Source organism: Embiotoca jacksoni, unplaced genomic scaffold (assembly GCF_022577435.1).
Source record: "Embiotoca jacksoni isolate LCO1_2020_lvr unplaced genomic scaffold, fEmbJac1.0.p SCAF_30, whole genome shotgun sequence".
Classification (NCBI taxonomy): Eukaryota; Metazoa; Chordata; class Actinopteri; family Embiotocidae; genus Embiotoca; species Embiotoca jacksoni.
Genome location: NW_027185382.1, coordinates 2,906,517 through 2,931,650, shown reverse-complemented (window position 1 = coordinate 2,931,650; position 25,134 = coordinate 2,906,517). Strand labels below are relative to the sequence as shown.

The window sequence follows — 25,134 nt, the reverse complement described above, 5'->3', positions numbered from 1 at the left end:
TAAATGGGCTTATCCAGCAACAGTGGAAGATTGCAGGTGCAACTTATTGAACCAATTTATAAAAGATGTTATTGGAAGTCAACAAGAGGCAAAGCGTTTCGAAGGAAATAATAAATGTACATGTAAGTGTACAAAAAAGCCTCAGTGGGCGTAATTATGGAAACAGCTTTTTCCTCAGCAGTGAATGTAAACACTGAATTATGACCTGAACCTGATTTGCCTTGTAGAGAGGAGTAAAATATACTCATCACAATCAGTTTATTTCCCTCTCTCTCTCTCTCTCTCTCTCTCTCTGCTACCAGCTATCGGGGAGCCAGTAAGGCTGGAGTGGTACAACCCCCAGGGCGAGCGTATCCTGCCCTCGAAGCGCATGGCGCTCCACTCAGAAATGTCCCGATCCAGGCTCATCATTTACAACGCCATCATCGAGGACGCAGGTATCTACCGCTGCCAGGCCACCGACGCCAGCGGCCACACGGAGGAGGCCTCGGTCGTGCTGGAGATCTACCGTAAGCTGGCCCGATAACGTGCATACACATACGCATTCACACATTTACCTGCAGATGCTCTGTGTTTGCCTCCCGAAGAGATTTAGACATGAGGACACGAAGAGAATAAACCTCCCGCATTAGCGTTTGATCACAGGGGAAAGCCAGCTGATTCATATTCCCAACCTCATCCACAGCCACAAGCTGTTCGAGATGTTAGCTCTGTCTGTGTGCTCATGCATTCCAGGTCCACGTGTACCTTTGACTTTGTGTGGGGGCTTTTGTGTGAGTGTGTGTGTTACACTCGTTCTTGTGATTAAAATATAATGACAGCTAGTAATGCCATGGGACGCAGATCCTGCCAGGAATAATGAGGGATGTGGCACTGAGGCTAACCTGCCCTGCTGACCCATCACTATATCCTGGGCAAAGCTTAATGTTATAAGGCGGGGGAGGGGGGGCTCGGTGGTCACATGGACTGTCCTGTCACAGATTCCATCCTCACGGCGAGTGGTGAATTAACTGCGTCCTTGAGCGAGACACCGAGATCAACACCTGACCGCTCAGTGCTTTGATATCCTGCAAACAGCAATGAATAAAAACAACGGCGGTTTAAAGGTTGATTTAAGTTTCTAACATATAAAATGTTAATAATGAAAGGACTCAGGATTTTTCCACAAAAGTTTTACTCCTTGCAACATAAAGGAGGTTTAAAAAGAGCATTTAGATCTCCATGTCGGTTAATGAACTGTATAGAACATAAAATGAGTTTATATTAGTGATGTATTTCAGATTCAGGAGTCCTTTGTGGACAGATCAAGGCAGCGTATGTATATTATTCAGTCCCAAAACACCAGTTTGAGACCAGTTACAAAACATCAGCTCTCTTGCAGCCTGGATTAGTCTGTTTCTAAAATCATTGCTGGAGCCTGATTTAGGTAAAAAAAAAAAAAGCCCAATACTAATAACACCCTCTGTTCACAGGTAGCACAGGGACAGGAAATGGATTAGCATTACAATACATAAAATACCCTGAGAAAGATTACATAAGATCCAAGTGAACTCTGAGCTGTGAATAACCCAAATACCCACATCACCGGGGCTTTGATCAGCAGTCTGAACCAGGTTTAATTGGCGGAATCGCCAAGGTACGGGGATTTGACGACAGGACACGCAAGCACACACGCACGCACACACACACACACACACACACACACACACACACACACACACACACACACACACACACACACACACACACACACACACACACACACACACAATTATATGTGTACACACACTCTGGAAATCATAACCTGCTGTGTGGCTGCCTTTTCATCCTCTCCCAGTGAACCATTAGGGGAGACATCACAGCCTCAATCACACCTGCCACCGTTCAGCCCTCGCCTCATTCACCACATAACCAGCTCCCTAAAACCATTGTTTCCATAGCAACTGGGCATCGCTCACTCGGGCCCTCGGTGTAGATTGCATGAGCAGCATGCGGATGAAAACCTGCCTAAAGCTCCACGCAGCCAGCGCGCAGCCGGAGCAGGCGATGAGTCCTCAGGCGGTGTGAGGACCAGCGCGCGACAACATGTTGTACACGAAATTCATGACCTGTGGGAGGGAGAGCCTCGACATCCTCTCCATAGCTGCTGACATCCCCACAATGGACAGATATAATCATGCTACGTGGAGTAGCAGATCTGTTTTCAATTTGAAACTGGTGTTGCACTTTGATGAACATCACACAACAACTAGAAATGACTCCGCCAACAGTTATGAAGGTCTGTCGCGTTGGCTTTTGTTGTTGATTGCCATGAAATTTAGTCAATACATTCAGGTTCCCTCAAATTTTGAGAACATTTTTGAGTTAAAAACTAAATGTCCTGAATGATATCTTGACTTCACTCGTGGTAAAAAGCCAAACTTGCTTTGACTTAATTGCTCTAGTTTGGTGCCACACCAGGTTACCGTATTTCATTTTCACAATAGGATAAGCCAGTACAAAGTCTTGGCCGGCTCCTTTTATTTCTCTCAGTTTATTAATGTAAAAAACCCATAATGTCGCATAGGCTCATTTTCCCAAACCTGTGAAATTGTCCAGTAAGAGCAGAAAAAGATTTGCCTCCCAGTTGAGACGGGAAAATAGGCTCGTTAATTTATCAGTTATCTTTGCAGTGATGTTTCGGCGAACGACGGAGGAGAAACTCCGGAGCACTGAGTATATTCTCTATTCACTAGTGTCAAGTGTGCAGCAGAGTGTTACTCTGGAGAGGATGTTTCCCTTACTGATTCTCTTGTAGAGCAGCGTGACTACAAAAGAGACAGGAAATGGATACAAACAGAGGGAACAAGTGACGCCAGAAGTGTTCAAACCTAAGAGCGAGGCAAAGGGAGTGAAAGCCGATTTTAGAAATATAAAGAATACAAATGGAGTTGGATGATAAGAAACCAACAGAGTGAATGACAAAAACATGCGAAAGCATCCTTGAAGTTAATGAAGACACTGAGATGCCAGACACGTTCACAGGCGGAGGGTGCAGTCTGGGAGTGAAAGCTCATTTTAGGGAGCAGCCTGGCATAAATCACACAGCGAAATGCTAATGCTGAAGCCCCGCTAACGGAAAGGACTGATATGGGAGCTGTCACTGATTTATTCACATCTTCACAATATAACACGCAGGTGGTTGCGGCGCTCGCGGCAGCAGCCCCGACGCACATCAAAGCCGGCTATCCAAACGAGAGCAGGGTTCGAAGAGGTATCGTGAGCTGTTTGTGGGGAAGTCTTGGTCCAAGAACGGTGTCCTCATGAAAATCACTTTGTCGGAACACCAAATGTTTGTAAGGAGGGAGGGCGCAGCCTCAAACCCGCACTAAGTGGACTCTATTATTGAAGCGGCTCTGAAACCAGGATAGAGTGAATCAAAGGCTGTTTTTGTCTAATTCTGCCAACAGAAAGGCTGCAGCACATCTCTGCGCATTGATTTTATGTAATGGTTATGACTGGCAGCAAGTGAAACAGACACTTTTCTATGTGCACTGCTGTTTCATCAGAATCGCCTTGTCTGTGTCCCAGAAAACACTCAAAGAGGGATTTAGCTTTTGTTTTATTGGATTTTCTGAACAAAAGCTACCCGACCATTTCCAGTGAGCACATTGTTTCTGGTACACCTGTTTCCAAATACTTTAAGTGTGAACTGATGGGTATTATGTGCCGTGCTGCACATTAATCTAGTTGGTTGGTCTACCTCTTTAGGACACTAAAATACAACAAAAAGTATTGCATCAATTTCCATAAAGCTGCGACAGACCTTAATGCCCTGCACAGGATGAAATGTGAAAAACACTGTGGGCTGCTTCACTTTTTATTTAAGTACTTTCATTTATGGCCAAAACTAGCAAAAGTTCCCATCAGCCTTGGCCGTACTTTGTTTTAAATATGCAAATGCTAAGCTGCTTGGGAACATGCTAGACAATATGTCTGCATTTAGCAGAACTGCTAGCGTGAATTGGCTGTAAACTCAGTGTTGGCACAATAAAGTTGGATTTTTAAGAAATCCAAAAAGTGAAATTGGAGGATTTAATCACAAGATCTTTTAAAATAAAAGATTAGAAGTAGGTTAGAATGATCCACCAGCAATTAAGTGCAACCAATTTATTGTGTCTAGGCAGCCAAAATATTATAAAATATTATTCTCTCTTTCCCCCCCCTTTATAAGCACTTGTTATTGAGGTTTCAATACAGCAATGTACAATTTAAACCTGTATTATCAACAAAACTAGAAAACTACATTAGAAAAGGAAAGACTTCCCTTGCATGATGCGGTCCAGACAGAAAATTGGAAGCAAATGTATTTTAAAACAACTTTTCCACCACCTCATCTTATATTCTGTCTCAAAACAGCCCCAGTTAAGTGGACAGTAGAAGCACGGCAGTTTCTTATTTTCCTTTCGTTGTTCAGACTGCAGTAAACTATTGTAAATGCTCGGGGAAGAAAATAAAAATCTTAACCCTGTTTGATCTCACAGAGAGGCTGACATTCCGGGACGTTCAGTCACCGCAGGAGTTCCGCCACGGCGAGACGGCGGAGGTGGTGTGTGATGTCATCAGTTCGCCGGTGCCCGTGGTGGTGTGGTACTACCAGGACAAAGAGATTACTGAGGAGCACCACAGTGAGTTTTTACGACCTGCTTTCAAGTTTACATTGTCTCCGTTATGTTGTTTGTTGTTGTTTTTTCTCCTTTTTTTTTTTATGCATTTGTTTGAGAGCTGAATATTTGGAGATGATTTAAATTCCACCTCTGATCTTACTGCTTTGTGATATACATAGTTACACACAGGAAAAAGCGTTAAGTTACATAAAACAGAAGTTCAGAAAATTGGTGTTTGGTTTGTCAAATGTGATGAAGCAGATTATCTGAGTTTGAGGAGTTTTTAAAAGAATAACAGCATAAACAATTTTACCTTTTGGTTGTTTATTGGTCATAAATGTTTAATGTTATTGACAAAAACGTTCCTTTAATTGTTTCTTTTGTAATCTCGAATAGCAGGAAAGTAAATTGCTTCGCATTACCAAGCTGTGTAACATATTTTAAATATTCCAGTAAATTATGACGATAATAAAAGTTCCAAGTAGGCAACAATCTCAAAAGTGATATATTTTGAATGTAAACACGCCACTCAATCATTGAGAGGAAAAGTGCTCACAAGTCCCAATGTGCCCGATTGTCTCTCTCATTGAAAAGGACTGCTAATGTGCCAGAAATACAGTTCTCTAGGAAATGCTATTTGCTTCCTTTGTGTGGCTTCACAATAAGACAAGGATATAAAATTCCATGAATAGAAACCCCATCGGCCCAGGGGGAGGCATCGAACTTGGACAGAAATCATGTTAACAAGCGACTGAGCGGCTGGATTATGGAGCGGTTGCACGGTGACATTCGAAGACGTGGCTTCCCATGAGATGAAATGCAAACCAGCAGCCTGGATCTTTAGAAAAAAGAAATGGCAGAAAATGGGTGTATTCGTGTGGTACTGCCAATTCTCCCTGCAATAATTCACAATCACATTGCAAATCATCTTCATCCCATTTGAGCAAAAACTGATGTATATCATTTGGAAAGCTCTTCCTGGTAATCCCACCCTTTTTCAGCTGTAATAGTGTTAAATATCTAGAGAGCGGTGCAGCTAATTTCCACAGAATAGACAGATAGTTGAAGAGAAGCACTCAGAGGACAGATTCGCTTTCAGTAATATTCTTTCCTGATAGGAGGCAGCTGCAACAGTAAGAACCAGTAGGATTAATTATTTCTGCTTCTCCTCCTCCCTGATTTACAACAACTCTCTACACCGCTTCTCCATCCTCTTCTAGACAAAATGCATGCATGAGCACTGATTAGAAAGAGTGACCCCTTGAATCTGTCACATTTTTTAATTGAAATTCACATCTTCAGTAGCACGGTGATGATGAAACATGAAGAAGAAGTTTTTTTTTTTTTTTAATCATTTCACTCTAATTACGATGCATGGTTATAAATATCTTTGCTTGAGAGAAATAAGATAGAGGCCTCGACGCGTCGGCCAATCTCTCCGTGGCCACAATGGCAGACTGTGTGGAACTGTAATTGCATGAGTGTTTATCTGCGTGGACTTTATCAGGTAAATGTGCTGAAGTGAAGATTGACAGTCTAACTACTGAAGAGTGGAGATGGCAATTTTCTCCTGCTGTTTTCCTAACTTTCTTATCTCACTTCTCTCTCTATCATACACTGTTGTTCTTTTGTCATTTCCTTTCCCCCCCACCCCCTCTCTCCCTCTCTCTCTCTCTCTCTCTCTCTCTCTCTGTCTGTCTTTCTGTCTGTCCTCCTCTTCACCCGTGCTGTGAAGGCAGGTTCCAGGTGTTGGCAAACAATACCCTGCAGATCCACCAGGTGACCAAGGCAGACGAGGGCGTGTACCGCTGCGAAGCCAGCGTGGAGGCTCGAGGGGAGATCGACTTTGTGGACATCGCTGTGGTGGTCAACGGTGAGTCACAAGGACACTCAGCTGCACGACTACAGTTCTACGTCATGCCGTGCGTCATTACACCAGCAATTTGGACTTGTACTTCTGAGAAATTTTAGAAACCTTTCAGAGAAAGTTTTCGGAACACTTAAGTGTGCACAACAAACAGAAGAAAAAAAAAAAGGAGTGGGATGGATTAGAGTGATCGCCTCAACAATGAGGTTTTGAGGCTGCGCTCGTTGCAACGTCACACTAGAAAGTCAAATCAAATCTGCCAGGAGGGAAGGATGTTGCATTCAGGACAATGGATGTGTGCCAATGCTGGTTGCAGCAAAAAAGACGTCACCTGGCCTTTCAGAAAATGGAAAACTTGCTGCTGAAATATTTATAATAATGCTTCAGTCTTTCCAACATGTGTCAGGTTTCTTCAAAGCTTTAGGAATGGCTGAATTTCCGTTTCGGGAGACGACCTTCCCTCCATTGTCAGCAAGTGGTGCTAAAGCTAGGCTGGCAACCTTCAGCTATTTGTTAGGTTGTTTACATCTCCAGACCTCCATTCATGTTCCTCTGAATTTCTTTGAGTCTAAAAATGCACAAAACACTTGTGACCCAGCGCAGAAAAAACAGTCATGTTTTTAAGTAACTAATAATCTACATCTCACTGAATACAACAAAAAACATCCAAACAAGGCTGGGACCTAAAGGTCTCACTCACTGTGGAGCTTTGATGCTATAAACTAACAAGAAAATCCATTCAGATTCTGAGCAGACACATGCTCCTCTTCACACAGTGTCAACAGATTAGCATGCATTAGGGACTGAGTTTCTCTGCATACACAAGTTTGGTTGTTGCTGTTGTTGTTGTTCTCCAAATTGAACACCGTTCATTATTTTCATTCTGGCACTTACACGGAGGTGCAGGTGCTCAAGGTTAAAAATACAAGGAGTGAGGACTGAGGAGCAGCGGTGCCTGTTCCAAGTGACTGCAAAAGAAAATAGAATAAATCAAGGTCACATTCACAGGCTTTGATTAATTCACAATAATCTGTTAACTTGAAAGGAACCTTTATTGTCTTTGACACATAGTTTGTTGTTGATAAAGCTGAAGACACAGAGAATAATAGCTGCACCATCGTAAGCTGTCAGCGCGTTGATGATCACTTAAATTTGTTGAGCCTCTTACGAAGACTACTATAGCATGAAGCTGACACATCTCAGATCTTGTTTACAGTGTTTTGATCACCTGCACGCTCGTCTAGTGAGTGAGTCTGAAACAACACCTACTGATGTGCCGGAGCTGAGCTGGAAATGCGCGTTGAATGCACGGACCTTAGGTTGTAGTATCAGAACATAGTTGTCAGCTTTGACAGATTCAGCTCCACTGACTGAGCGCTGCTCTTTCAGCTTCTGATTCCAAGGTTGATTTTTGTATTATTATTTTTTATTCTCTTTATTCTTTAGTGTGATTGAACATTTCAATTAAGCGATGGCTTTGGGCTCTGTGGCCCAAAAATCGAAGGATGTCATTTTAATTTTCTCATTTATCCTCATTTACAGTGAGTCACCTGAGACTGCTGAAGTGATTGAAATGTGATTTCACTAAGGCCACAAGAGTCTTGTAACGCTTGAACAGCTGCAATATTGTCTGTGCTTATGTAATTCTCTCACACCTAATGTATCAGCAGAGCGACCCTCCGCCCAAAAACTATGAATTGCATTCAATTTAGCACACCACTTACCTCACCTCTGAGGAAGATCCAATAAGCCTGCTCAATGAGGCACGACCTATTATTGCAGCGACACGACACTCGCCATGTGGCGTTGAGACGGGACAGGCTGCGGCTGGTGAACGTCCTTAGAGGAGTTCACCCTCTGAAGGAGTCACACCACCAGGGAAAGACTTAAAAGTGAACTTTACTTTGCCTCAAGGAGACTCATTCTGTCGAACCCTGAAGACTCTCACACTAATACGACCCTAAAGTTTAGCCTGAAGGAGATAAAAGTTGATTTGTGGAAGCAACATTTGCTCCTCATGAATTTAAAAAGTACTCAAAGCAAAGTACTAAGTGCTAAATAGCCAGAATACTTCAGAAGATTGTTTTGACCTAAACAAAGCAAAAACACCTCCCACATGAATTTTACACATTGCTCTGTGTCTGCTGGATGTGCAAATTGTGTCTACACAGCTTGGTATTCTGCCTACAAATGTAGGTTGAAGATTTGCTACTGCAGGTTGATGTTTTTCTTTCTCTGAGATATTTTTTATTGCATTTCATACAACTAAATTTGAAAAGTTTCTTTCCCCACCCTACCAAATTGGCATTAATTTCAGAGGCAGGAGTTGTCCCGTGGCTCAGAGAAACTTTTAGTTAAGCTGGCATGAAAGCGGGGACAGAGAGTTGGTCTGAAGGTGACAGAGATGGAAAGGACATTTACTTAAATGCCACCTACTGTCATGGGGCAGGAAAATATGAGCTGTCTGAGAATGTATTTTGTCATCCACTCCGCTCCTCATGGTAATGCTCAACCACACCTCCCTCTCTTCCCTCTCATCTTTGTCAACATGTGAAGTTATGTGAAAGATGAAGGCAGACGACCAAAGTGGCTCCACTCACCAGATCAGACCACAAACTGATAAATCTTGCATGCAGGAATTTGCTTGTTGCACAGCAGCAGCTTCTTTGTTCTCATGAGTCTACAGCGTCCCAAAGGTGGCCTGTGATGATCATCTATCTATGGAAAGGCGTGTTGCACCTCTGCCCCAGCCATTAGGCTCAGCCATTTGCGCAAGCAACCAAATGCAAATCATTTCCACTTCCAACCTTGAAGCTGCATATCTTTTCACTCTGGAGAACTATTTTTGTCGGTGCTCGAACAGGTTACAATTCAAAACTTGCTCCTGCACGGCAGCCTTTCAGTCATCGGGCCTGTCACTTTACAAGGATCATGTCCCATCTGTGGAGTGTAATTGCGAAGACAAGGCGGAGCAAGAAGAGCCATCTTTGCAAAGGATTTCCAAAGGAAGCCACAGGGACAACCAGACAATATACTGTATCGATAACAACCTGGACTGGTCGAACAACACAGACCCTGAACACGAGCAGATGGAAATAGAGTAGATTGCTCGGGGCCTCAGGTATGTCAATGAGTGCAACTGATTACATGCTTTATCAATCAGCTACAGACACTGAACCGTTCTCTGCTGTGGCGCCTTGGGAGATGGCAGTAAAGTAAAACAAAAACAACAAAAAAAGGCAGAACCAGAGTTTTAGTCTGTCTGAAGACCCCAGGAGGTAGAAGATGGAAGAAAGGATGAGGACTAAACAGATGCAGCTACAGGGCATGTTTGGCCTCCTCCTCCTGTCCTGAGGGCGAACATGGAGCACCTAAATCAATCTTTTGTACCAAAATCAGACCGGACATGGATTCTTGTCCGTACAGCAGCAGTGACAGCCGACAGGGAGAAAGCTGAATACGGACACCTTTCTGCAGAAATGTACTTGGACAGCTTCGTAAAGTCTCTGCTAGCTTTTTGTTTTATCTGCGTGCTGTTCCATCCTATAAGGAGCATTTTTCATGATTTCCACACCGGATCATCAAGTTTCACCTCGTTTAATGACTGTAGCTTGCAACCTTTTCAGCCTGTGAGCCCCTTGAGTAAGCCATCAACAAGTTATGAGCAGTCCAGCAAACTCAGTTCTTCTTAAAAAAAAAAAAAGAAAAAAAGAACTTAATTTAGTGCAGGAGAACATGACCAATTAATTAATCTCATGAATCACCCCTCACATTTGCCCTGTGACCCAGTGGAGGGAGAGATTTAGGAGTTTTAGGACTCCTGATTTATTTAGACACATTAAGACAAGCAGCTTTTAATGAATGATGACAACTTTTGCACTATAAATACAAAATAATGCCAGATATATTGATGAAACTATGAATATTCAGCAAAAAGAAATCATATAATACGTGCAGGAGATCAACACGCATCACATTTATGCATTAGACACCCATATCTGACAGATAAATCCAGTAGTTGTGAGTATTGCATGTTTGAAGGGAGCTTAAGAAGCACTTGGAGCTCTTAGCTGGCTTTATTTTAAGGTTTATTTTAAGTTAGCCGAGGAGTCTTGTTCTATAATGCTGTCAAGGAAAGGGAAACGTGTTTTCCAGCTCGGTTCCAAACCCGCTCAAGAACAGGCTGTCAATAGAAAACAACGTTTTTAAAAGTGCTACAATAGCTTTGATTGTTATTGTATTTATCAACTGACGAAGTAGCACGTCATGCTGCTCCTTTGATGCAGCTTGTCAGAAGAAGAAGTGTCGGTGTTGAGTATTTCAGAGACGTGTCAACAGACTTTGCTTTGACCAGTCATGCAGGAAGACATTATGCCTGAAAGCAAGGGCTGAAATAGCTTGCTGTATACTTTTCCCCCCCGTGTGAAGGCATAAATATTCATAGGTTAGTTGATAAAAAGGGTGGTTTCTTGCCTATAAGCATGCAGCGCATGGAGCTCTGCTGACCCGCTGCAGCTCCCAGTCTCCAGTGTATCATCAAAGCAGACCGCAGATGAGGACGATGGCGTATCGAGTGAAGGGGGCCACCCACTCGATGGCTAATCAACCTGAGGGCAAAACAGCTCGCTGGCTTGAAGAATGTCGAATGTTTCATATTTCAGATGTTCCCCTGAGCAATACCAATAGCAGATAGAGACATAAACACCAAATCAGCTTTCTCGATTACTTAAAGGAATAGTTCAACATGATGGGAAATATGCTTAATATACTTACTTACAGGAACTACTAAAAGCTGCTGGTCCAAAGACGGGCAAACAACGAGAGGTAGTTTTACAGTGTAGATGTGAAAGTAATTGTATTTTCCAAAATGTTTTACTGCTTTGCTTCAATACAGATTAGATTGATCATTAAATAGGCCAACATCTTAAGTCATGTCTCCTCTTTTCATTTTAGCTCTTCAATAGAGTCACATGTTGTTTTTTTAATCAAACTTCTTTCTGCAATCTGATGACCAGCTGTAGCTACAGCAGTCACAGTTTGTTTCTATGGCAACCGATGATCATACAAAATGGAAATAACTTCCTGATTTTGTATCCTTCCTCGACACATCCACTTAATTGTCGGTTCACTCGCTCACACACCAGAGCCACAATTTTCCCCTTTTTCAGCTGTCAGTGGAAACTACCGGCTGTGTCCTTCACGAATTCTTAAATGATTCTGCAGTGACATCAATCATAACCACCGGCTGTTTCAAGAAGAGAATATAAATACACTTCTCGGTCATGTTACATCTCTGATTCTAAATCAGGGCCGGTCTTAAGTCCAGCTCGTGTGCTTAACTAGAAGGCAAAACAAATAATTAATAAGCACCGCAGCGAAGGTCTTTCTCAAAACATGGACTTTCTCAATTTCGAGTAGGTGTGATACATTTGTGACATTTACCGAGAACATTTCACGACTTCTAAACACGGGCGATCCGCGCTTCCTCGAAGCCCATTAGCGGTTAACAGACAACACGTCCTCCAGCTCCTCACGAATGCATTTGAAGCGGTCCAGACGAGTTTGTATCTTGAAATATATTTACAGTGTCATGCCCATGTTTGTGGAAGATGCCTGTAAACCTCGCATTATCTCCACCGAGCCTCTGAAGTTTCAAGGATATGACTAATACATGAAGAATTCTTAAAGCTTGCCAGATTCTTCTTGGATGCTTAAACCCTGTTGCTGATCTGCTCTTTTGAAGTCTTTCTGCTTGGCAGTGTGTCTCATTAACAGGGCTGTTTCAACAAGCCTCACAGATGTGGGAGTGTATTGCAAAGGAAGAGAGGGACACTGGAGAATGGAGATCTTTTGGCGTGCAAATCAATGGTTATCATGTCAGGCAGATGCTTGCTCCTCTCACTCGCTGCATCAGTGTTATTGGAAAGGACTCATCATGTTTGATTCTCGCTTGGGCCAGTTTTATCCCTGAAAGGCTTTACACACCTTGATGAGTGTGTCTTTGTGTCCGTGTGTGTGTGTGTGTGTGTGTGCGTGCGTGCGTGCGTGCGTGCGTGCGTGCGTGTGTGTGTGTGCTTCTGGCCTGTGTTTCCTTTTATGTGTCGATTTTCCAGACAAATATGAATACGAAACATTTTAAGGACAAATGATACATAGACAACATGAGGCAGCCCATTAGATCAGACACTGTGCAATTTAGATGTACCGTGAAGAGTTTTTGTCTCCATAGCGATACACACTGGTGCCGTTAGTGTAATTGATCTTTTAAGAAAGACTACAGCACACTGCAGCGTTGGTTCATTAGGTATCTGCGAGGATGCTTTGTTGTGATAAGAATTTCCTATCTATTATCCCAAGTATGTAAAATGTGTCTTTTCCTACCAGTTTCACCGCTCTTCTTCATCAAAACCAGACTTTAAGCCACATTTAATATTTAATTTCCATCTTTTACCGAGTTGGTTTCACACCTAGGTGGAATAAGTGCCCTCCAGATGACATCACGTGGCGGACAAATTCAATTCATTAACGATACGATAGCTCCCACACCAAATAAACGAGGACTATTTTTGGAATATAAAACCAGTCAGCTTTGTTTTCCCACAAAGTGACACCTTTAACGCCTCTGAACCCTTTCTGTTTGAACAGAGGAAAACAAATCGTGCTGAAATAATAATAGCACCATGTAGCTGCCAGTTATAATAAAGCATATTGAGCACAAATGCAAACATCTGTTAAGTAGGATTTTATTTGCAAGATTAGAAGAGCCAGATTTTAACAAATTCTTAGACAGGTTTTTAAGTGATTTCTTGTGAACGTTTCTTTGTGTGGGATGTGCTGATCCTGTGTTTTCTTGTAAGTTGTAAATTAGCTGATTAAAAAATATCTCAGTGTAATTGTTTTATCATTTGGCACCTAATTACAAGCAAACAAGTGCTTTTAAACAGAAGTCACAGAACCTGCACAGTAACCTGCTGTGTTGTGAATTACACTTTCTGCAAGTTTAGATCTCATTTACGCTTGCAAGTTTTAAAATATTTTGGTCTGTATCTATCTGGAGAATAACATCCGATCACAGGCCTTTGCATTGACACCCGGCATTAACAGGCATTCTCATTATCCTGTTTCTGCTCACACTGTAATCAGATCTCATTATGCAAATGCAGGGGTTGAACTAATTGACAAATACGGCACGTCCTGATGCTGTTGTCTGAGCTTTGCTCATTTTCCCTTTGCAGAGGAAAGGGTCTTCTGTAGCTTTCAGTAGCGCTTCCCTAAAAAAGAAGAAGAAACGAGGAGGGGTTGGTGACGTTTCAACATGCAGTACAGGCTTTCTCATCGGCAGTAAAGACTGCACAGGTTTCCACCCACTCAGCATAGATATCCAGACACCGTTTATTGGACTTTTTGACAGTAGAGAGATGACAGGAAATAAGGCAGATTACAACATAAGTCTCAAGCAGGTTCATGATCCTCAACTTAAAACCACAGTGCGTCCACGACTGTGCTGCAATTTAACGAGCAGGTCAGACTTGTGGAAATATTGGATTTTTGATATTATTTTTGTGTCATCGTGATGAAGTGTCGGGTATTTTAATAGACAAAAACTATCTGATAAATATATCGAGGAAGAATGTCGCCCACCTCCTGTAAAAAAAAAATTACTTCAACCCGACTTTTACTTTTATTAGTTTGTCTTCAGTTGCATTGTCTAGTAATGAGTCTCCGCTGGCTCATGTTCAGCCTCAGGTGTTCGGGTAGTGCACTTATTTCTGAGTGCCATGTTTGTCACCTGCCCAGCGGAAGCAAACTGGAACACTAACCACTCCAGAGCTCCAATAATGTGCTCCAAACATGGTTAATCATTCCCCGGGATTGGACACGGCCCCGGCAGGGCAGCTACGGTGGGAGTAGCAGCAACAGTGTAAAATACAGGCTCGGAAATGGATTCAGTCGCCCGATAAACATGCTTGTGCCGTGAGGCTGTCATCGCCTTGTCAGTGCAAAGGAGAGCGAAGAAACGACCGGGCCTGCTTCTCCCTCTGCTCTCCTTGTACTGAATGACAAGATGACAGTCCTCGGTTGATTGGATGACAGGGACACGCTGCGTCTTCCTGACAGCGCTCACCATATATACCCCTGATAAAGTCATCAAGACCTCTACTGTTTATCAATATTGCTTCTTCTTTTTTTTTACTGTGTTTATATGATGTGTGTACATTTTTTGACAAATATATCACCACATTTAAGCACAGAAACACGGTAGTATTCTTTTGTTTGATTATAATTGTTTTCGTACCTATGTGTATGATGTTTTTCCTCATTATAAAATATTCATTGAGGGGATTTATTTTCATGGTTCTGTTTGAAAAATGTTAGATATAATTGCTCTTCACTCTTGGTCTTGGATGCTGTTACATGCCTGCATTCCTTCTTTTGGTTTGCATGTCCTTCAAACCGAACATCACCTTAAAATCACAGCACTTCTGATTTTGACGCGGCACAAATTGGCCTGACAAGATGGAACAATTGCTGGAGCTCGAGCACTTTACATCAATTGAACAGTTTATTCAGAAGAGAGAAGTGCTTTTTTGTTTTGTTTTTTTTACAGACAGTACAGTTGTTTTTGATGTTGAAAGACATTTTTCTTGTCTTGCCATTGTTTGTATGGATTTAGCCGAGCATTTCTGAATCACACAATGGCATTACAGTTTCACATCGCTGTTTTCGGCTCCTTTGTGTTTATACTAAAGCTGGGTCAAAATGTTATTTGAAATCCCTGTGGGATTACCAACAGAAGTAGCATTTTCTGTGAGTGCTTACAGGCCACTCGCAAGGCCAATTTATTCCTTATGAAAACGTGAACCTCCAGCATTCACTTTTATGGAAATTTCTAGTAGGATAGAGTCAGGTTTTCGTGTTTCGTTTAGATTAATTTATCACCTCTCAAGGTCTAACGTGTTGTTTCCTGTTTTGATCTCATGTCTGCAGTCCCTCCGGTGTTGTCGGTGTTCCAGCAGTCCTTCAATGCCACAGCTGACTACCAGGAATCAGTCACCTTTACTTGCATCACCTCTGGATCTCCTGACCCTGTGGTCACATGGCACAGGTACTGTCTGCATCCTCACTACATTAAACCCTGAAAAATGATGACCCAAATGACTCCATTCAAAAACCACAAAAATGAATCTGCTGCTGGTTTTGAAGCCCGGTTGCAGGGATTTGCTCCCCATTCAGCCACAAGAGCATTAGTGAGGTTCAACACTGATGTCAGACATAAGGCCTGGCTTTCATTGGCGTCCCAATTCATCCCATAAGTATTGATTGAGGTCAGGGCTCTGTGCAAACCAATTCCGCCACCCCAAACTAGGAAAACCATTATACCTGGCTTTGTACACAGAGGTATTGTCGTGTTAAAACAGGAAAGGGCATTACGCAAACCGTTGCCACAAAGTTAGAAGTAGAGTCAAGATGAATTTGAACCAAGCCATTTGAAATCGGCCTAACCCAAAAGTCCAAATGCTTAAAACACAAGGACACAGTGTTGTTGTATGGTGTCATAAATCACTTCATTTAAGTTTACCTATGCGGATTCAACATATTTCTACATAATAAATCATGCATTTGCTCCTACTCACAATAGACCCAAAGGCGTTCATCTTTCTTGGTGCCCATGTGTTTAAAATGTATTACCTTGAGATCATGCAACAAGCCTCAATAATGTATAACCAGCTGTGATATTTTTTTCAGTTGCAGATCAAGTAGTTATTCTTTCACAGTTTCAATTTGTAATCCGCCCTCGCACATGGCCCTCAGCAGCCACACAATAATATCACATGGCACATAGTAAGAGAGGGAAACTCTGCACCAGGAGAGCATTCGACACCCCGCTATCCTCTCTCCAGCTCGACGTCAAGTAATTAGCTTGCACCCACTCGGCAGGCAATCGTGACGAGCTCTTTGCACCTGAGCATCTATTCATAACACTTTACTGGCATTCCAATGAAGTTCATACCTTTTTTCCGACAGCGCTTTTCTGATTTTTTTCAGCTAATTTGTCTTCATGAGCTACAGCAGTGGAGTTTTTATATATATATATACACATATATTTGAGTCTCTTTAGCACACATACTGTATTGATTTTTACAGTGTGGATTATTACTGCACAGTCAAAATCCAGTTAAAGCAACTTTCTTGAAGTGATGCATCACATTTTTTTATAGTTGTGGTTTCCTGATAATCACATCAAGTCAGGTTGAACATACGACTGCATAACCAAGCAACGGTGATCGCTTTGGCAAAAAAAAAAAAAAACATCAGACATCGGTTTTAACTGCGACCGGTTATCTTCCTCAGGCGGGTTTCTGTAAGTTATTTTTCATGCTGCGCAGAATTGAATTGAAATCAATGACTGCCTGGAAGTGACCAGAGAAAACACATTGTCCTTAAAATATCACTATTGTTGATATTTTTTTTTTCTATAGAGCAAAGCACATATCTGATTTTGTATAACTAAAGCTGACACGGTGACAAAGAACTGCAGCTTGTAAAATAAACAGAGCTCTGAATTGGACATACTGACACAGCAACAGAAAGTGTAAAATCTTTAACACCTACACTTTGCTTTTATTTTCAGCATTCTTGTATTGCCAATTAAAAAAAAGTTTGCTGTAGCTGATTATTAAAGTTTTTGAAAAGAACTGATTATTATCATTGACTTTATTAGAAAAATATACTAGCTTTAAATACAGTTAAATGATCGGTGAACAATCTTAAATTGTTGTAAAGTTTATTAATTGCTATTTTCCTGCTCAATAATTATTTGATATGTCATTAGTGTGCGATTCATTTTTACTCAAGCAAAGTAATTGAGTCAACGCTACGCAGCAGGTTATTTTAGGCACACATGCCGTCGTTTGAAGTCGATCATAGCAGAAAAAACGAGGAGCGTGCATCACTTTGCGAAGTACAAACAAAATTTGAAGACGCCTGCACAGCTGGAAACAACCTCAACTTTGTAAGCCTCATTCATCTCCGCTCTCTTGCTTCCAGCCCCAACAACAGAAATTATATTTACTCCGGGGTGTCTCACCTTGTCTTTTCAGCAACAGAGCAAAACAGGAAAATGTGATTTTAATGATTTAACAGCATGCCTTATATTACGCAGAAAATTTCAGAGTGACGATGGGGGAGAGCTGATGTACTGATTCACACTGAGACAATCCATGTGACAGCTTTGTTCCTCGACAACTACCTCAGTCTCTCTTTTTTAATCATGATAGGAAACTGACTTATGTTTGACGTGGTCATTTTAACTAAAGGCAATTGAAATGAAACACCTCCTTATTCTGCTTGATCATATTATCCACCTACTTAGAATGAAAGCTCCAGAAAGGTCCAAAAGTTTGACACTCGGATGTTTTAGGATAGTTAAAGGCACACAAAGCAATTGATTGTGACCAGATTTTCTCCTCTCGCAGTGTCAGCTTCCAAACTTCCATTTGAATCAGTTGTTTTTGCACGAAATGAAGGTGGACCAACAAGATTAATTGTCGCATCTTCTGTGGTAATTGGAGCGCACAGCTAACACTCCAGTAATATGCACAAGTTGGTTAGTCACAACAGCTTCCCATTACCGGCCTTCCTCACACGTTCTCTGAACTGAAGTATTTATTTCCCATGGCCTTTTGTTTTCACGACTGTACATGATTTAATTCATTAAAGGGTAATTAAAAGTGCAGCAAAGCCAGCTAGCTGCTTCACAGTCAGCCAGCATGATGGCAGTTCACAGCAAAGTTTGAACACTTACCTTTTAACTGGCTACAATCTCATTGGCAGAGCAGTTCACAGGTCACGCTGTGAGGGGAGATTGATGGTGTAACACAGTTAATAAGCTGTTAATGTCCTCCATTTTGGACTCAGAACAGTTCCTGTTCCTTCAAAGCATGGATAACTGGATACTGTGTTCAAAGATGGCACCTAATTTCTTTGTTATAGAGATGTTATTGGACCAAAGTCATCATACTCGGATTATAAAAATACAGATTTTTGCTTTGCTTTTTTTAAAATTAAACCTTTTTGTTAACTTTCCACCCAATGCTCGTCGTGCGCTTGGGTTGTACCTCCCTTTGAATCTTAAAAGGAAAAATGTTGTTTGGTCCGGTGTGCATTGCATAATGAAGCTGTAGTTACGCTGTTTGGGTGCCAACACAACAACAGCGCTTCACTAAAATTGCAGCACAACCCAACACTGTTCCTGAGGCCTTGCTTCAGTGGTATCTGTCCGTGTCAGGTGGCTTGCTTTTGGTCAGAGGCATGAAATTGTGTTTCAGAGTTCACCGACACACAAAAAAAAATACAGTCACTTTAGCCAGGTGGATGACTCCACTAAAATCAGTGAATTTGTTCTGTTTAAAATGCTGCTGTGACGGCCCCAAAAATAACTTATTCTGAGTTTTATTATTCGGATGTTTTAGCATTTTGCAAAGCCTCAACTTAAAAACAAAATCTCGGTGCCTCCACTTCCCTCTAATGCTCTTACTTTTTTCTTCTTCTTTTTTTTTTTTTTATGATACTGGCTTCATGAAATGTAAAGAACTTTTTAAAGGCAGACCGCTGCTTTGTACTTCAGAGACATCACTTCAGCTGTACAGAAGCTCGGCAATGTCCATTGACTGTCAAACATTTCAGCGTTTTCTCCTTCATTTCCCAGGTCAATAAGTCCTGTTTGTCACTCCGAGACGACAGAATTCAAATGAGTACATCACAACAAAGGATTCAGCTTATGCATAAACAACAAATCACAACCCAATTTAGTTTTTCTTTTCATTTCACCCCTGCAAGCGTGTTGCAGCCTCCCAGTTGCATTTCCTGTCAGTGAGGTTCCACCTCATTCTCTGTGCATTTTGGGTAATGGCCTACCTGTCAGCAGTCAGTCAGTATAATGACATTCAGTGCTGCAGCACGTCCTGCACTGTCCGTTCCAAAGATGATGCCTCTCTTCATTTCCTCTTTGGCTCACCACAGTTATTATTACTTGGCTTTGGTGTTTCCTCCGTCGACTTTCAATTATCCTCACTCTCACTTTTCCTACAATACAGTTGGGCTGGGACCAAGCGTCAAGACACAGTATTACTGCGTTTGCGTGTGTTTGTGTGTGAGTCATTTGAAATCCCTAAAATAATGTTGTTGTTAGTTTTTTTTCCCCACTGAATATATAGGGAAACTATGAGACCATGTAGACCAGGAGTCTCTAAGTATATTTAGAGGCGTGCATTATTCTGAGCTGTGTTCTTTTTTTCTTTTGAATTCAATTGAAAGAGTAGCTTTTAAGGTTGATAAACAGGTTGCCAGTTACAGATTGAGGGCATTAACTGTTTTGAATGAGCAGGTAAAAATAAAAATTGTGTTTTCATACGCATATTTTATTTTTCAGGGTTGAAACAGTATTTTTTTGCACATTGATAAGATTTCTAATGATATTACTGCAAAAGCTGCAACAACTAAACATCAGATCAGCTATGCCCTGTTTTACACCCATGGGGCAAATTACCTACTGTAGTTTTAAAATGAAAAGAAAATGTGAAAAATTGCAATGGTTAAAATGGTAATGCACTGTTGCCATTTATTTCAGATGTGTAAAATGAAGATTAAAAACAAACAAACAGGAGTGCCAGTTGTGGCGTGTGCAACCTGAGGACTGAATTTAATTACATGTGATCTTTCTGCTGGAAATTTTGTTGAGACTGAACCAAAACAAGAAAATGCTGTGAAACAAACACAATATGTTAAAAGACATGGTAACCACTTGACATTGCACATTTATTCGACCCTTTGTTAAGAAAAGAAATGATTGGTGCAACTGTGAGAATATAAACATGTGCGTGCGTGTTAACAGAAGAAATGTGTTTTAAAAAGTGACCCTTCCATGTATCTTTTGAGGAGTTGTATGTGTGTTTACCTGGTGTTGATGCTGTTTAATCCCATTGACATTCAGCAAACTGAGTTAATCTTATTTTTTAACCTGCATGCAGATGGCATTAACAGCACCCATGAGGTGGTCTAAATCTGTGTAAATATGGGAAAAAAGTCAAATTTCCCCCAAAACTAAGCAATCCCATGAACCTTATAGATTACACAGCTGGTGTAAGCTGAAAATAAACAAGGGGGGAGGCAGCAAACCTGCTTCACACCATTATGCTTATGCTCTGAAGTTTAAATATAGACACGGATCAATTTAGCAGTTGCTTTTTTCTGACTAATTTCCCCTCAGAGTCAAACAAGAAAAGACATGAAGTCAGCACTGTATTCCACAGCACACAGGAGTCATTTGAACTGCAGTCCATAACAGAATGTAGACAAACAGCACAGGTGAGCTCTAACGGGACTCAAACACTCGGTGAGAATACAAAGGTAATATTTTTCCGCACGGCCGAGTTTGAGAAGTTGCAGCGTGTAAGGAATCTCGATGACATAAGGCAAATGATTCATTGAACTGTCGTTATTTCAATTATCGTGCGATATGTCTATCCAAAACAAATCTCTTATCACGCTTGAAAGAGTTTCTATAAAAAGGTGCTGTCATAGTTTCACCTGTTTATGTGCTATAGATAGAAATAGCTTCAAAGCCCAGCTGTCTGCACGTAGCCTCTCTTTTAGTGGATCAGTCGACACCCAAAGTGCAGTGTTTAAGCATCTGTATCATGAAACGTTGCTGCTGTGGGAGTTTTGGGAAGGTCATCGTCAGGTGCGAGCTGGTTGCCATGTCTTCCTCTTCCTCGCTCATGTGCGGCCTCTGCTTTGAACTTGTGCAGGAAAGGGCAGCAGCTGGAGCCATCAGAGCAGTTCATTTTGAACAGGCTGGAAGGCGGGCGGAGCATGCTGACCATCCGCAACATCCGACAGGGCGACGGAGGGACCTACACCTGCAAGGCCACCAACAAGGCGGGATCTCAGGAGAGGGAGCTTTTCCTCAAAGTGTTTGGTAAGGATTTTGACAGTTATTGATCTGAGTCCATTAGAAACCTGTAGCAGAAAACACAAACAGCCCAGGATGATCAGTCATAGTGGTTGCATCGTATCTCTGCACTGAAGGAGGTACAGATTAGCCACAGCAGCTGAGATGGTTGACTTCAAGTTTTTTTTTTTTAAATGCTTGTATTCTTAGGGACTATTTCTTTAGTATAAACATCCAAATTTCATTTACCTCCATTTTGCGGGAGTGGCAGCACAAAATATGTCAAAACCCAGACAAAATAAAACCCAAACTATCTGCATGAATAAATAAATGTAACCAATTTTCTTTCTTCTATTTAGCCAAACCTGACATCACATACAAAAGCTTCCTATCGCTACAAATGGTTTTTTTTTGTTGTCCTTTTTCTATTATCTGCTATTTTGTGCACTGCCACAGATTTTTTTAAATGCAATAGCATTGTCCATGACAGTGTTTTATGTTGATCTATAAAGCTTTATTGTAAGAACCTCCACAAATCCCATTTCATAAAAACTGTTTTTCAAAGGCATTGGTGCTCAGCCCACACCAACAGCAGCTGCATCAATCTGATATATTTCTCCTGAAAAGAAGTATTTCATTTATTGCTTTATATTTCAATTACTACATTCACAAAAACAATAAAAACCAAAAAAATACGGTTTATATTTTCACAATACTGCTGGTTATTTCCTCACAGATCACTCTGATAGTGTGGATTCCACTCATGAAAATGGATGGGGATTTTTGCTCTAGTCATCAACATCCTTTCGAGATGTGAAGCGCTTGTTCTTCAAAATGCACATTTAAATGAAGGTGTTGAAGGGGAGGGAGGAGTTCTGCGTTGGACTGTGCGGTGGGGAAACGCAGTTGTAAGTTAGTTTTATTACCCTTGACAGCGCAGGCGGGAGGAAAACCGGGCATTTAGGTTGTGTACAGGTGTGTATGTGTTGCGCAGGTGTGTATGTGTTCCTCACTCATGTTGAGGCATTGTAACTCCCCTGTGAGTGCCAGTGCTTCATATTTACAATCAGGCAGGTTTGTTTCCTGTATTGTGTTTTTTTTTAAGTATCAGCACTCTCACAGATCGGGTTTCCATAAAATACAGGAGTTAAAAGAATGGGCTAAAGTGGCAGTTAATTGCTTGAAGCCTTTTCATACATTTTTACATCAGGGGGGGCCAGAGTCACTGCAGTGAGCCTCCCGGCTGCCGTGGGGAGCCGCTATAGCTGCCCTTGAGCTGTAAATGCCAAAAGTCTGTCAGTCTTCGGGGATTATGTCAATTTGTCTTGCTTTTTGGGCTGCGGGTCATGTGTTGCTGTAGGAAAAAAAGTAAAAAATCCTCACTGTTAAGGAAAAGCTGCATTTCCCGGTTAGACATGCTAGCAGCGGGGCTTGAGGGACGCTTGGCTGGTCGCTGCACCACTTTAGCTCAGACTGAAATATCACAACACTTAGTCAGTGGATTCCTATGAAATTTTGTGCAGACATTTATGAATTTAGTGATGCTCTAACTTTTCCTCTAGTGCCACCGGGGTAACACTTTCACATGAATCATCTCAACAATTGCCATGAACACACACTGTTCACCTCAATATGAATTGTAATGGCTTTAATGATCATCAGGTCCAAATTTAGTTTTGTCTCATACTGTTTTGTGACCTGCAAAAACTAATGACATTCCCAAGTTAAACATGACACCTGCTTACAATCAGGATGTTACATTGGCACTAAAAGCATCTTAGCAGGCTAATATAAGTAGTTAATGTGGGTCAAAGCATTGCAGGGCCTAATTTCAGCCTCAGAGCTGCCAGCGATTGCGACATCACATTTTATTTTGAGCTATTGCTGTTTGTTGGTGTGTTTTTCATTGCCTCCACACCTAAATGTTGACAACAGTCAACAATACAGTTTGACAGCAGAATATTTTTCCGCTATCTGTAGCATCAACCGTAAATGTCAGGTTTTGGTAAAAGAGCAAGTGAGCCCCTTTTTAAACTCTACACTTTGCCAGCAATGATCAGCAGTCATACAGGGAGAAATTTATCTCAAAGGTAGAAGAGATGCACATCTATCTGCTGACAGAATCATTCCAGTCCTCTGCAGCCAGCTGCAGTTTGTATTCGTCGGTCATCTAAGAAGTACAGCATCCTCTTTAATGGGTTTTCGTACTGTAATTTGAACCAGTTGGCGTAACACATCATGGCCTTGTTCTCTTTCTGTTGACTGAAAACAGATCGTAGAGTGCACTGTTCTCTGCTCTTTACGGAAAACATAAGCAGAACAAGATCAAAGCAGCAGGAACAATAAATGACATCACTTTTCTCCAGCAAAAAAACGCCTGCAATAAAATGGAAATCACAGACTGATGATACTTAATATCATGACAGAACAGCGTCTGACGGTGGATATTTCTGTTAAACCCTTTAAACTTTGCAGAGATATAAGCGGTATCAGGTATGACAGGAGAATCTACACTGGCATTTGCTTCGTGGCTGTGCACACCTGAAATAACAAATACACTCATTATCATTATCAGATACAGTCAGCACCATATTTTGCCTTCTGATACCTGTCAGTGGGCGGGATAAGAGCTTTATGTAATACCAAATAGCATGACAATACTGTTTAGCTGCATAAAGGGGCTTCTCAGAAAAGCAGCTCAGAAAACTCAACCTCCTTGGTTTTTCACAAGCAAACAATGAGTCAAACTGCATATTCATGTCACTTTCTCACCTTTACTGACACATTAATGGCTCTCTCACAGGTTGGGGTTAAGATTGAGCCTGTTTTTTTTATACGCTTTGACTGTCAGAGCTGACACTGATACATAATTTACAAGTATAATTATTATAATACCTATAATTGATACAATAAAGTGTAATTATAGTTATTAACAAATAAAAGAGTAAAATGCCATGGGTTTTAATTACACTGGGTTAAAGAGAAACTTAAAAAAGTTCATTTAAAATGACAAATCCAACTGAAAAGAATCAGCTGCAGTCAGTAAAAATACCCCAAACCTAGAAGGTCAAATTCATTCTGGATTTGATTCCTTTAGCACACGAACGCCCCTCAGTTCCTTCCTGCTTGGAGTTGAAATGTTTTAGATAATGCGTTATTAATAATGTTCCCCGCAGAGTGGTTTTTGCACCATGCTTGATAAATGAGACATTTTCCATTTAATATTTGCATGATGAAGGGCATCTGGGGCAGAACAGCTGCAGATAAGGTGGTGATGAAGAACTGGTTCAGACCGGTCTCAGTACAGTAACACTTTTATCTGTGTGTGTGTGTTTGGGAGTGGCATCGTTTTGAATTTTTCTACATCCACATATTTCTGACACAAAAAGCTGTCTAGGTTTAATAATAAATAGGGTCGGTCCTCTAAACTGCTCCTCACATCTTCCCCTCTGCAGAAATCATCATCTACAAGTCATTTAGTCTCATTATGAAGCTTTACAGCAAGAAAAACATCTGTCAGTGGGTTGAAATCATTGTACTTGTTCTCTGTGCAGCTTCCTTTTGTCTTCACACAAAACAGAATCAAGCAGATTGCGTGAGTTTTGAAGTAAGATGATTTGTTGTAGAAACAAGTGAAACTATCTGCGCTGTCTGGCAAAAACAAGATT

At 41.4% G+C, this 25,134-nt stretch overlaps 1 protein-coding gene across 3 annotated transcripts in view; it reads left to right on the top strand.

Annotated features, from left to right (window-relative positions):
* The window catches only part of LOC138207034 (neural cell adhesion molecule 2-like), a 233,042-nt gene that overhangs the window by 167,086 nt on the left and 40,822 nt on the right, over positions 1-25,134 (top strand). For all 3 annotated transcript variants that reach the window (XM_069164020.1, XM_069164019.1, XM_069164021.1), the window contains exons 3-7: positions 303-509; positions 4,524-4,667; positions 6,382-6,519; positions 15,502-15,619; positions 21,324-21,493. In XM_069164020.1, coding sequence (XP_069020121.1) covers positions 303-509; positions 4,524-4,667; positions 6,382-6,519; positions 15,502-15,619; positions 21,324-21,493 — 777 coding nt within the window. The remainder of the gene's footprint in view (positions 1-302; positions 510-4,523; positions 4,668-6,381; positions 6,520-15,501; positions 15,620-21,323; positions 21,494-25,134) is intronic.